At 50.7% G+C, this 13,872-nt stretch overlaps 1 protein-coding gene across 1 annotated transcript in view; it reads right to left on the minus strand.

Moving 5' to 3' along the window:
• Positions 1-231: 231 nt before the first annotated feature.
• The window catches only part of PCDH12 (protocadherin 12), a 22,508-nt gene continuing 8,867 nt past the window's right edge, over positions 232-13,872 (minus strand). The window contains exons 2-5 of the mRNA XM_081035033.1: positions 10,007-13,283; positions 6,638-6,735; positions 4,538-4,689; positions 232-1,085 (exon numbers count right to left, since the gene is read on the minus strand). Coding sequence (XP_080891159.1) covers positions 616-1,085; positions 4,538-4,689; positions 6,638-6,735; positions 10,007-12,883 — 3,597 coding nt within the window. The 5' untranslated portion in view covers positions 12,884-13,283 and the 3' untranslated portion in view covers positions 232-615. The remainder of the gene's footprint in view (positions 1,086-4,537; positions 4,690-6,637; positions 6,736-10,006; positions 13,284-13,872) is intronic.

Raw genomic sequence — 13,872 nt, forward strand, 5'->3', positions numbered from 1 at the left:
ACACCACACACCTCACTGCACACCTAACACTGTACACCTCACACTGCACACCACACACCTCACTGCACACCTCACACTGCACGTCTCGCGGCACACCACACACTGCACACCTCACATGGTGCCAACATGCCCCACTCCTGTTCGGGCCCAGCATGACCCTCTTGCCAGGGATGTGAAGAACCCTCACTCTGTTTCTCTTCCCTCCTCCCTCATTATAGGTGTAAAGAGGAGAATAAGCCACTGTTTTTCCTTTATTGGTAGGTCAGAGAGCTTTGCCTGGCACCCCAGGATCCAGTCCCCCACCCTCTAGTATGCAGAGAGGCCATCCTTTCCGGCTGTGTGATGCTCCATGATGTCTGTTCTGCTGGAGGACGGCTCTCTGTACTCTACGTGTGTTTTGCCAGCAAACACTTACCTCAGCCACAAACTATCAACGTCTTCCAAAAAATTCACAAGCAGAGCCAGCCCCTAAGAAGGGGCTGCTTTGGACAGCCAGCTATTTGTCCTTGGGTCCCTGCCCCCTCTGTGGGGCAGCGTCAGTCACCCTAAAGTTCTCGGGCCACCTCTCGTCAGTGAGTTCAGAGATTTTAGAAACCAGCTCATATCCTGGGATCCTCAGGGCCTGGGCTCCCTAACAGCTTCCAGGGCCTCTGGTTCCTGGATCCGCAGGCTCCTACTGCTGCTGCTGCTGCCAGACCTGCCCTCAGATCCCTTCTTTCCCCCTGGGTCCCCCTGGACTTCCATGCCCGAGGTCCCGCTGGTGGCCAGGTCTAGGCTGAGGGTCCTTCCACAGACAGAGAGCCGCCGCAGGACCTCCGAGGCAGCCTCCACGGGCACGCTGCTGCGCGGCTCCAGCAGCATCTCCAACAGTGAGCTCATCTCTGAGAGGAACGTGCTGGCCAACCGAGTGCCCGTTGGGCTCAGCTCCGGCCCCGACACCTTGCCGAACGTCTGGAAGGTCCTTGGCTCCTCCAAGGCTGCCGCATCCGGGGAGAACACATTGTCACGGTAGTTGGTGGTGAGGGGCAAAGAGAGCCTGGCCATCCAGGCCGGGTCGGGGGTGCTCAGCCGGTCCAGGGCCAGGCCTGCAGGGGGAGGAAGGGACATAGTGAGGGCTGGGCCCACGGAAGGACTGGGCAGGGGAGGGTGGGGCGTGGGCAGGGCAAGGGCTCCGGACAAAGGAGGGAAGGGATATGGAGAGGGACAGACGGGGTAGCCAGAGGGGGACAGGAAGGAAGAGGCCCTGACAGCGAAGTGCTCTGGGCAGGAAGGCATGACTGAAGTTGTGCCTGAGCCGAGTAGGGAGGAGGAGGAAGGGAAATTGGCCTGTTTCTAAAGAGTGTCTAGGTCGGAGGAATATTTCAGGTCTAGGTGTCTTTCACCCATTCCTTACAGTCAGGTGCACCACTAGCCGAGGATGGGGGAAAGGATCCCCTTTCTTGGCCAAGGCTGGAGTTTCTGGCTTGGTGCTGCCTTCTGTTCATATGCAGGATAGTTACCACTTATTCAGTACATTTGTGCCAAGCAATTTACATAATTATCTCATTTAACCTCCACACACACACCTTTGAAGTCAACAGTATTATCCCATTTTATGGATGAGGAAAATGAAGTTCCCAGAAGTTAAGTCACATATCTATTGGGCAACCAAACCAAGATTTAAACTCAGGTCTGATAACTTTAAAGTCCCCGTGACTGCACTGCCCTACCCACTCTCTGAAGAGCTGGCTCTTCTTCCCCCTGGATTCTCCAGGTGCCCACCTGTGGCCCCTGGAATTCCCAGGCCTGCTCATGTCTGCTCTGTTACTACCTGACCACGTGCCCTTAACTCCTCAACCTTTACCTTTCAAGTTGCAGGGAGCCCTGGCCTAGAGGCAGGCTGGGAAGGGGCTGGCTCTCTAAAGGCTACCCCAGAAAAGTGACGGGGGCAGTGAAAAACTGTCCCCTAGATCCCCAGTGTTACCATCACACTGCTCCTCTCCCCATCTTGTCAACAGAAAATCCTGTCTCAAAAACTAGTCCCAGGATCCATGGTAGAGGCCAAGCAAAGGAAAGGAAGTATAAGTCTCATGGTTAAGAAACTGTCTTTTTTTTTAAAAAAGGGCACATCTACTTTAGCATGTATTTAATGTTTGCTTAAGGTGAGCTGCTTAAAAATCTGTGCATAGAATAAAAGACCGGAAGGAAATATGTCAAAGTGTTAATTGAAATTACCCTGGGCAGAAGTGATTTTATTTTCTTTTTATCTACATTTTTCTGCATTAACTAAATATTGCTTGTGTAATTTGGAAAAATTATTTCCAAATATAGCTAATTGTTGTTTATATTGATATAAATGAGTCTCGGTCTTGCCTTGTCAGTGAGGGGATTGTGCAGGCTCTGAGGCGGGTCAGGCCCCTTCCCAACGGCTCCAGCCCACGCCTGAGACTTGGTGAACGTTTATTGAATGATTGAAGGAACATAAATATTAACCCTGGACATCTGGGAAATGTAAACCTTAGTTCTCTGAGACTCTGGGGTAATAAGGTTGGAATTCTCTTGGTGTTACAGAATTATGCCTTTCCTTGTACAAGGGTCAGAGAGCTTCAGAAAGAATGAAGCTTGGAATGAGAAAATCACGGGGGTGTATGAGAAGGGCTGAAAAGTGATGGTGAATTCACTCCGTGGCAGGTAGGCGCTGAGCTGACCAGGGTTTGATTTTCCTGTTTTGCTGCTTATGAACAATGTGACCTTGGGAACATTGCTTAACCTCTCTGAGCCTCCTTGGTCTCTCATAAAGTGGTGAAATAGCAGTCTTCCTCTTCATGCAACCAACACAAGATTGTTATCATCACATAAAAGCCTCAGGTGGGGCTTTTATGTGACGCAGCCAGGACCCCAGTGTCAGGCTCGCTCACCATCAGCCCCACCCCATTCCAGCCTTGTGAGCGTCTCAGGCTCTTTTTTTTATTTCTGTTTTTTAAATCCCTGTTGCCTTCTTCATCCCCTCACTCCCTCTGGTGTCTCTGTGCTCCTTGCCCTCTGTATTGTGGGGAAGCTGGACCATGTGGGAACTGAGCCCACAGAGTCCAGCCCAGAGCTACCCAATAGAGAGAGAATGCGAGCCACAGGGGTCAATTTAAATTTTCTAGTAGCCACATTAGAAAACCTAAAAAGAAAAGGTGAAATTAATTTGTGAAATCGTTTTTATATTTAATATCTTATCATGTAATCAATACCTTAAAAATTATTAATGAGTCACCGTACATTCTTTTTTCATATTAAGTGGTCAGAGTCTGGACTGCTTTATATTTACATCACAGCTTGGTTTAGACGAGCCGTTTTCACGTGTGGCTAGTGGCTGCTATATTGGACCTCACACTTCTACATTCTAGACACTGCTGCCCTATAAAATTTTCCATATGTGTGCTGTCCAAAGTGAGAGCCAGTAACCACATGTGGCTATTTAAATGGGGCTGGGATGACTGAGGAACTGAATTTTTCATTTTACATGTACTTAATTTCAATTTGATTTAATTTGATTTAATTTTAATTTAGAGCCACACGGCCTGTGGCCTGTGTGAGTAACCATCGGCTGCACAACCTTGGGAAAATTATTAAACACCCCTACCCCTCAGATTTTTCCTTTATGAAATGGGGATAATGAATAGTACCTATCTCATTAGAGTTTCTCATGAGGCACTTAGAACAGGGACTAGCACGCAGAAATTACTCAATAAATGTTGGCCATGTTTTTCTAACCAAAGGAAAGGAAGTGCCTGCCATGCCTTCACCATGTTTGCAGCCAGATGGAGCACACAGGATATGTCCAGATGGGAAACAGATTGTTACCTACAGAAACAGAAAACCCGCAGTTTAGGGATGGTTGGACCTATGGGTGTTACCTAAAGGAGGGCTGAGGGGGGTCCACAGCAGGGGGGGCAGTTCACAGATCTGGAATTTAAGTTCACATTTTGTATCTATTGTCAAAACTAATCGTTTCTCTAAAAAAAATTCTTTTTGTTTCAGTTAGAAATGTTAACATATTAAAAAGTTGATGGGGTTCTCAGGGTAAAAGGATATTTAAACACACTAAGGAAATTCAAAGGAGTGATTTAGGAGGTAACGGCAGGTCTCTTGATGGTGGACAGGCCTCCCTTCAATTGCTAATGAACTAGGTGATTCTGAGCAGGCTACAGCGAACCTCTCTGAGCCTCAGTTTGCTCATCTCTAAATTGGAGCTCATAATGTCTACCTCCAAGGATTGTTTGGAAGCTTAAATGGGATAATGTGCATAAGATGCCTCCGGTATCTTGTACGCACTTAGAGAGCCCAGTAAATTGTTCACTATTCTTATGATGATTTATAAAATGAATAATCAAAGTATAATCTGGTCTTTAAATACATGAAGACCTTCTGAAGCTCCAAGAGAAGTAAAATGTTGCCCCAGAAACAGAATGGCTGTGTTTCCCTGTAGTGAATCGGAGCAGAACTCTGAAGCTTAGGCATGTGAGGAGGCTGTGGGGTCAGAAGGAGGGTGACCCTGGGGAGTCCCTACCTGTGTGAGGGTCCAGCAGGTTTGACAGCTCTTCTTCTAGCAGCTGCTTCACAGAGAGGTCCTCTTCAGGGTCCAAAGGTCCTTCTTCCTGGTCCGGTTCTGCTTGGCCACCAGCCCTGGCACCTGGGCCATCTGTGTCTGGGATTGCACTCCTGCACAGAAAGCCAACCCAGCCCACAAGTGAGGAAAGTCACACATACGTTCATTCATTCCTGCTCATGAACTTCTATTCATGCCAGCATTCATTCATACACACAGGGAACTGGATACACACAGTTCAGTCTTCAGAGTCAGAGTGACCTGGGTTACTTGATCCCAGCCCTCCTGCCTACTCTGAGTCTGTTTCCTTATCTGTAAAGTGGGGTAATAAATAACACCCACTTCATGGGCATAGTTAGGGTAAAATGAGGCGTTGTACATAAAGAGCTTAGCATAGTGCCATCACGTCAGCACTCAGCAAGCAGAAGTGACTATGAATGCATTGATACGCTTACTCACCATTGTCCCTCCCATTCCTTCACATTGCCTGGCACAGAGTAGGAGTTTACTAACTTAGGTTGAGCCAAGGCAGTCACCCAGCACCCACTGATCCCTGCATCTATCCATACACCAATCCATCCACCCGCCCATCCACTTACCCACTCATCCATCCATCAGAGTATGTGCTCCAGTGAGGGCAGGGATTTTTGTTCTGTCTCATTCCCTGTTCTATCACCAATGCTCAGAACAGGGCCTGGCACATAGTAGGTGCTTAATACGTTGTGGACTGAGTAACTGAATATTCCCTCCGCCCTATCTGAAGCCAAATCCCAAACCAGGAGAGCAGGTCAATAGAGGATGCAGCTGAGGTGAGGCATCCAAAAGCTATTCAGAAGCTACTACCCAGGCTCCTGCCCTCTCCACCCTGGGCCCCCCGTCCCATAGGCTCTTATCATCTCGGAGAGGCCAGTTCCTGGGACTGCCTGGCATGGGGGGTAGAGGCCTAGCCCCTCATCCCAGCATGTGAGAAGTCTCCCTGCGGGGCTTTAAGGCCTAGAGGCCCTTTCTGCTTTTTTTCTTTGGCCATTTCTGCTGCTATGAAGGGATCAACAGGGAGGTGGCTAGTTTGCAAGTAATAGTGACAACAGTTCACGTTACTGAGCAATTTCTCTGAGTCAGGCCTTATGCTTTGCAAGGTATATGCACCTTCCCATCACACCTTTCACATCTGTAAGGGGTTCTCTTGTTATTCTCATTTGTAAAATGAGAAAATCAAGACTTTTGAAGATTATGCAGCTTGCCCAAGGTCCCCTTGGATTCAGTGATAAAGCAAGAATTGAAATTTAGGCTGATGTGACTGTAGTACTCACCGCTGCTCTACACTACCTCTCACTATCTTTGCAGAAAAGGAAGCTACACACAGCTGAGAGCTGGTCCTAGCTTTCCCACTAACTGGCTATATAACCTTGAACAAAGTCACTTTAAGAGGACTTAGCATTGCTTGTGCACCTACTATGTGCCAGACACTGGGCTATGGGCTTAAAATACATTAAATCCTTACCCTGTCACTACAAGGAAGTGTGGTGACTTTCATTTTATAGATGAGAAATCGAGGCCTGAAGGATTTATCTGATTGTTCCAAGTTTACATAGTTGGGCTGGATTAAACTACTTAGAGCCTCAGTTTCTCCATATGTAACAAGGAGTTAGATTAGATGGCCTCTTAAGGTCTCTTTAATTCTAGGACCACTCAAAGGAACATACCCACACACCCATGTCCTTAGCCAGGCATCTTCATATTATGTTTAAGGGTCAAGAGAAAGAAAGCTGAAAGTTACAGACTTAAAGGCTAGCCCAGCACGTCTGCAACCAGGGGACAGATAGAGCCTCCGGGATGAAGTCATTTCCTTAGTGACTCTGTCCTGTAAAGACTATAAATACAGTTGCTCCAGGACCAAATGGCCTGAGGTGGGGGGATGGATGCTGAGAGCATGCTCTCTCCCAGAGGAGCAGCGTCTGGGACGTGCTCACCCTTTCTTACTGTCACCGACGCTGCAGGGGTGTGGGGAGCCTGGGGAGAGGGTGGGGGCTAGAGAAGCCTGTGGGAGCTGCGTGCGCTTACCTGCTGCAGCCCGGCTTAGCCAAGTACTTATTTCCCCGGTGGTTTGGTTTGGGCTGGAATTGGCCCTCATGCAGCAAGGACAGCAGCTGGGAGATTTGCTACAAGACAGGAAAAATCTGTTGACTCCACACAATTCCAGCACAGCACACTTCCTCGCCGGATGTTTCCCTCAACGCTGGTGCTTTCTTTTTATAGTCTTTCCTCCAGCTTCAGATGTTTGTGTGATCAGAGGGGGGGATGGTGCGTGGTGAACATTGACAGGCAGGGACCCTGCTTTGCCATGTCACCCCAGACCTCGGTGTCTGATGGAGAGAATGGGGACCCTCTGGGCCCATCCCCTCACTCTCATTCCCCCAAGTGGCCTGTTCCTGGTGGTGTCTGTGGGGATGGGGGTGGAAAAGGCATTTTCTGACCATAAATTCATTATTATTTTGATAATCATTATCTTTAAGAGTTATCTCCCCCCTTTAGCAGTATTCACGTGCTCAGCTGATTTTTGTGGTCCAGATGTAAGACAACATGTGTTGTAGAGAAGGAAAAAGGGTGTCATTTAATCATTCATTTATCCAGTCTTTCATTCATCTGACAACTATTTAATTAAGTGCTTGTTTGTGCTCACTGTGGGAATAAGAATGAGACTAAGGCCCAATGGCTGCCCTGAGCGAGCTCACAGTCTGTCAGGGAAGACAGGACACAGAGGTTTTTACAGGGGATTGCAATGGGGTTGGGAAAGGATGGGGGGGGGTGTCTCTGGGCAGAGAGGAGGATCCCTCACCCAACTGGGAGCAAGAAGGAAGTTGTGGGGTGGAATGGGGGAAGTTTGTTTATTTCTATAAATGTGTCTTGAATTCATACTACGCGTCAGGCACCTTTGCTGAGACCCCAAAGCTCCACAGGAGTTTGGCAAGGAGAGAGATGGTGAGGGTCTGGGCAAGGGATGAAAGGCATCCAGATAGAAGACACTGCCTGCTGAAAGGTTAGAGGAGATGACTGGAGAATGGGGCAGAAGCCTGGTGAGATAGCAGGGCCAGACCCTGCAGGCCCTTGTGAGGAGAAGGCAACAGACCAAATCTTGGAAGGCTGAGTTCTAGTTCAAGGTCATTTCTAGCTTATGTTAATGTCAGGCAGGTTTTTAGACCTACTCAGACCATAGTTTCCTCATCTCTAAGGTTGAGCTAGAAATACCTGCTCGGCTTTCTTCACAGGGTTGTCAGGATTAATTAGGTGGTTGGAAAGTTAGAAATGCTCCACAAATGCAAGGAGTTTAGGTTGTTACTTCTAGAAATACTAACTCTGCCTCCTAAGCTACCCCCACTCCTCCCTGAGAAGGCCCATTCCACCCTTCTGGGCAGCTCAAGACAGAAAGTGCCAACCTCAGAAGAGAATGGGAAGGAGAGGTGGCCAGGACTGGGGTTTCAGTGTGACTTGGGAGTGTTGGGTCATTGCTTGCCTCAAGGCACATTCCACCTCCTCAGGCACCTGCCACCCTTTTCCCTGGAGACAGCCTCTATTTCAGGGACAGTCCCTGACCTGAGCGCTGTCATTCAGGGTCACTTCACAGAACCCATATTCTAGAGTCAGTTGGACTCTGGTTCAAATCCTAAATCTGCCCCTGCACCAGTTTCCATCTGTGAAGCCTTGAGTAATGTAAGCATTCTGAGCTTCAGTTTCCTCAGCAGTAAAAAATGGAATAGTAATGACTCCCAGGTCATACGGTGGTTGTGGTTATAAGGATTAAATGAGTAAATGTATATAAATCACTTTTTAATAGATCTTATGATAAGCACTTAATAACTATCAAGCTGTATATAATCTCTATTTAATTCTTACAGTAATCCAAGGAAAGAGATATCATTACACCCATTTTGCAGATCTGGAAAATAAGGCTCACAGAGGCTACACAGCAATTGGTGGTAGGGCTGGGCTTTGAACTTGAATCTGACTCCACTGTGGCACGGTGCTTCTAGAAAGACACAAGCTTTAGGTGAGCTGCCTCTTACCCCCAAGTTGATTCCAAATGGGCGCCCTTCTTTCCATCACCCCAGTGGAATCACCCACAGTGTCTTCTCTCTGCTGTCTCTGTTTACCAACAACCAGCACAGTGTTTGGCACAAAGAGCTATTCAATAAGCATTTGATGAATGAATGAATGAATGAATGAATGAATGAATGAATGGCTCCGGGCAACCTCTGGGTCTGCACAGAGCCCAGGCAAGACTCCTAAGAAGGCAGCTGGGCCTTCTCCAGGTGGCTTCCTGGGGAGGGAGTGGGGGAAGGAAGCTGTGTCCTTGCTCCACAGGAAACCTCAGCTGATGGCCTAGCCAAGCAAAAGTGTGCCTTGGATGGGCAGCCTGGCACAGGGAAAATTATCTGGGGTGCAGAGGAGCAGATATAGGTGTGAAATCAGGCACCATCTCTGACAAGGTTTCCCCTTTGTGTCTAGTAAATCCTGGGTCTCTAGACACTTTACCATTCATAGTCCCATTTAATCTTCAAACCCCTGGGAGATAGACATGGTAAGTTTGGCATCATAATTCCCATTTTATAGATGAGGAAAATGAGGCTCAGATGTTAAAGGACTTGCCCAAGGTTGCCCAGCTCCTATGTGGCTATGCTGAACTTTGAGCCCAGATCTGCCTAACTTCCAGATTCCAAGCTTTTTTCCACTGCCCCATCCTGTAGACAAAGCCGGCAGGCTCTGGGGCCTCAAGCAAATCAAATGCAGCCCCTCAGGCTGGGGGCAATGATGCCCATGCCAGCCTGCTTCACAGGAAGGTTGCCCAGGTGGAGATGGAGAAGAGCTTTGCAGAAGTCATCGTAATCATTTGCTGGATGCTGTTTATGTGCCAAACACTCTTCTGGAGGTTTTATGTGCACTCATTTTATCTTTGAGCAAACTTAGGAGATGGGTGCTATTAACATGGACATCAGAGAAGCCAAGTAACCCCTGTGGCTCACGGCTAGGAAGAGGTGGAGCCAGGATTTGAACCCAGGAATCCTTGCTCCAAAGCTTATACTCGTAATCACTATCTTTGCTGTGTGTCTACTTGTGCCAGGCTCCCTGAGTAAGTACTTTATAAGAATTAACTGATCAAATCTTCAGGACAACTCTGTGAGGCAGATGTTCTTACTGTCATTCCTATTTTACAGATGGGAAAGCGAAGGCTCAGAGATAGTAATTTGTCTAGGATCACACAGCTAAATTCTGTTAACCCCAGAACTCTGCCCTGAACCACTATACTTGATGTATCATAAAGTGCCTGGTGAGCCTAATGCATGAGTGTGAGGATTGTGAGGGGGAAGGTGGTATCTGATGCTGTTGGTGGTGGTCCAGGGGCGACCAGAGCAAGAGCTGCCCGCGCTGAGGTACCTGAACAGGAGGAGAATCCACAGTGAGCTCCTCTATGGGGTTCCTCTCTGCGAAGGCAGCCACGGACAGCCGGACCAGGCTCCGCAGGATCTGACGGGGGCCTGATTCTTTCTCAGGGGCCACTTTACCATTGAGATTCCGCTGCCGCCTCAGGGTTGCTGAGGAGCCTGGGGGGCTCAGCAGGGCCTCTTCCCTGCCCTGATCTCCAGGCAGCTTCCCCGTGGGGCTGCCTGCAACCTTCAGGGGCCTTGAGTGGGGCTGGCCCAGGGCAGGTTGGGGCTCAGGAAGGGTCAGGTTCTCTCGGGAGGCGTTCCTCTGCCTGGGATGGTTGAAAAGGAGGTTGACAGTGACCTGCAGCACCTCTGGGCTCTCAGCCAGCGTTCCCTGGTTGCCTTGGTTACGCAGGGTCCGGTACAGGGTGGGTGTGAGGTGAAAGGGCGCCTGCAGACAGGGGTCCCAGCCTGCTTCCATCATCGCTTCCTTGCCCACGTCCTTGGGGGGCTGCCTGACTTCAGCAGGCTCCTCTGCCTGGCCCTTGAGCACAGGCACGAGGTGGATATCTGCCTTCTGAATGTGTTTCTGGGGTCTCTTGGGCTGCTGGCAGTAGGTGAACTCGGCCTCCCGACAGTTGTAGGCCCTGTTATCCTTCTTTTCCGTCCTGCAGATGGACATGATCAGAGCCAAGATCAGCCCAAAGATGGCCAGCAGGACGACCAGACAAATCACCGTTAGCACCGAGGTACTCAGGGCCCCAGGCTCACGGGCCAAGTCCCTCTGGTGGTCCACACTGGTGACGAACAAGACCTTCAACAGGGCTTGGGTCTGCAAGGAGGGGCTGCCACAGTCTTCCACCACTATCTCCAGCTCCCACTTACTCCCAATGAGGCTGCTGGCGTTGGTGGTGTTGATGAACAACTGCCCCAGGTGGGGGCTGAGGACAAAGAGGTGGGCTTCGTTCCCACTCCGAATGCTGTAGAGGACTTCTCCATTTGCCCCCGAGTCTGCATCTCTTGCTACAATGGTTGCCAAAAGGAATGGCTGGGAGATGTGGGTGGCCAGTGGTGGTATGTCAGCGCCTGCAGGACCCAAACCATCGGGAGTCTCAATGGGCACCAGAACATGGCCTGTGGAGGCATTAACAAGCACTGAGAGGCTGGCTTTTCCATCGCTGAGTGTGGGATGAATAACCTCGGGGGCATTATCGTTGGCATCCAGGAGGCTGACCCACACAGAGATGCTGGACGTGAGCTGGGGCTGCCCCCTGTCCTCCGCGATCACGTGGAACGCAAAGCCAGTCACCTGCTCGTAGTCCAGTGACCTCTGAGCGGTGACCTCGCCTGTGTCGGAGTCAATAGCTACCAAGTGAGAAACTGCCGAGTCCTGGATGCGGTATGAGACTTGTGCATTCGTGCCCAAGTCCGCGTCATGAGCCTTGAGGGTGATGAGGTGAAGAGAGGGTAGGTTGTTTTCCTGAGTGGAGACCTCGTACCTGCTCTTCTCAAACACGGGTGCATTGTCATTGGCATCACTGATTTGAATGCTGAGCTGTTTCTTGGCGGATAAGGGCTGGGGTCCTTGGTCTTGGGCCAACAGAGTGAGGGTATACTTGGGCCACTGCTCTCTGTCCAGTGTGGCGTTGGTTAGCAGCATGTACGTGTTGCCGTTGGTCCTTTTTAGCCGGAAGTGGCCCAGATCTTGGCTCAGCCAACAGTGGACCAGACCATTGTTTCCTGAGTCCAAGTCATTCGCCACGATGAGAGCAATGAAACTGTCCTTGGGAAGAGCTTCTGACACCAGGGACGGCTGGGAGGCCCAGGTGATGTGGATGCTTGGGGCGTTGTCATTGACGTCCAGGACCTTGATGAGAACTTTGCAGTGGGCTGGGATGGGATTGGGACCCAGGTCCCTTGCCTGGACATCCACCTCGTAGGCAGGATTTTTCTCGTAGTCCAGGGGTCGGCGCAGAGTCACCTGACCCGTCTTGGCATCGACGCTGAAGGTGGCCAGCACCTCTGGAGGCGCGTGCTTACTGAGGAAGAACTCCACCTCCCCGTTGGGGCCTTGGTCAGGGTCCGTGGCGGTCAAGTTGAGGAGGAGAGTACCAGGGGCGGCGTCTTCTCGGATGGCTAGTGCTAGCGAGCTCTCTGCAAACACAGGGCTGTTGTCATTGGAGTCCAGGACGGTGACTTTGACCAAGCTGGTGCCTGACTTGGGGGGGTTCCCACTGTCATAGGCCGTTAGCACCAGATTAAAACACGAGTGGATTTCCCGGTCCAGCTCCTTCACCACCACGAGTTCTGCATGTTTGGTCTCATCGGGCCCCACGATGACATCCAGGGTGAAGTGCTCACTGGGAGACAGCGAGTAGGAGTGCAGAGTGTTGGGGCCAGTGTCTGGGTCGAGAGCTCTGTCCAGAGGGATCCGGGTGCGCAGAGAGGCACTCTCAGAGATTTCCAGCTCCTGCTCGCCTTTGGGAAACTGGGGCTGGTGGTCATTGATGTCCAGCACCTGGATCTCCACGTGGATCAGAGCCAAACCCCCTGTGGCAAGCACGTCAAAGGAAAGCAGGCAGGGATCCCGGTGCCGGCAAAGCTGCTCTCGGTCTAACCGCCTCCCTGTGCTGAGCAGGCCATCCTCAGGGTCCACCTGGATGGGGAGCGCCGGAGGCAGCTGCAGGACCTGGAAGGCAGCCCCTGCTTGCCCACGGCGCTCCTCCCAGCCCAGGTCCTGGGACAGCTTCCCGATCACAGTGCCAGACGGCACTTCCTCTGACACTTGGTATTTCACAGTGAGAGTGGCTACCTCCTGACAATCCCCTGAAAGGAACAAGTAGGCTCCTGGCCCCAATAGCCACAGCAGAAGTTGCAGAAGTTGCATCGTGCTTACCGCCAGAATGGGCTAGATTCCAAAACCACTCGAGTTCTTTGAAGGCGGGGAAGTCCTCCAGGGTTTCCTGGGGGGCTTGATTAGCCCTGTTCTCCTGCCCCCAGACCGGTTGGCACAGCCTTGTCCCATAATTAGATGGTGATGGAACCAGCGGGATTCCCAGGCAAGGCCATCTTCATCTACAGAGATCTGAGAAGTCCCAACAATGATGAGGTAAGACTGCCAGGGGAGACCCCGCACAGGGCAACGCGTTGGTTCACTCCAGCCAATGATGGACAAGAGCCGGTCCAAGAGGGGCTTGACCCAGTGGAGCAGGATGTGGGGCTCTGACTTCCAAACAGTTGCTAGACGGGGGAAACAGAGAAGCAGCTTTTTCCTATGGAAACTCCACCTACAGGAAAAGGGAGGGCTGTGAGTTTCAATGCCAATTAGAGAGAGAATGCTTCCCGTGAAGCTGAGTGGCCTACTGCTGAGGAGGATGTGGCAGGGGCTCTGGGAACAGGCCGGATGGGAAGGTGCTATCCACGCAAGGTGGCCACTGAGGGAAACGGAGCCCTGTGTGGCCAAGTGAACAGAGAGCCCAACCCCTGCCTGCTGCGCAGGGCCTGAGGCCCTTCCTGAGCAAGTCATGCTCCCTGTCTCTCTTCCCTTCCTCAGCTCTTTTTGTTTCCAGCATTTCCTCATGATTCCTCTCCTATTCCGATCTTTTCCCTATACGCCTCTACTTTTAATCTTGACTCTGTCCTGATCACCCATGTTTATCTCATGGGAAGCAGCTATCATTTAGAGACTGGCCTTCAGAGCCAAACTACCTGGGTTCAAATCCTGACTCTGCAGCTTACCAGCTGCGCCATGTGGAACAAGTCACTGAGCCTCTCCACCACCTCCCTTTTAGAGTGTGGATGGGAATAAGAATGGTAGCCCTCTCAGCAGGAAACTGTGAGGATGAAATCAAACGATGCATGAAGGGCCTGCGTCTG

The sequence above is a fragment of the Rhinolophus hipposideros genome (assembly GCF_964194185.1).
Source record: "Rhinolophus hipposideros genome assembly, chromosome: 23".
NCBI classification, from domain to species: domain Eukaryota; kingdom Metazoa; phylum Chordata; class Mammalia; order Chiroptera; family Rhinolophidae; genus Rhinolophus; species Rhinolophus hipposideros.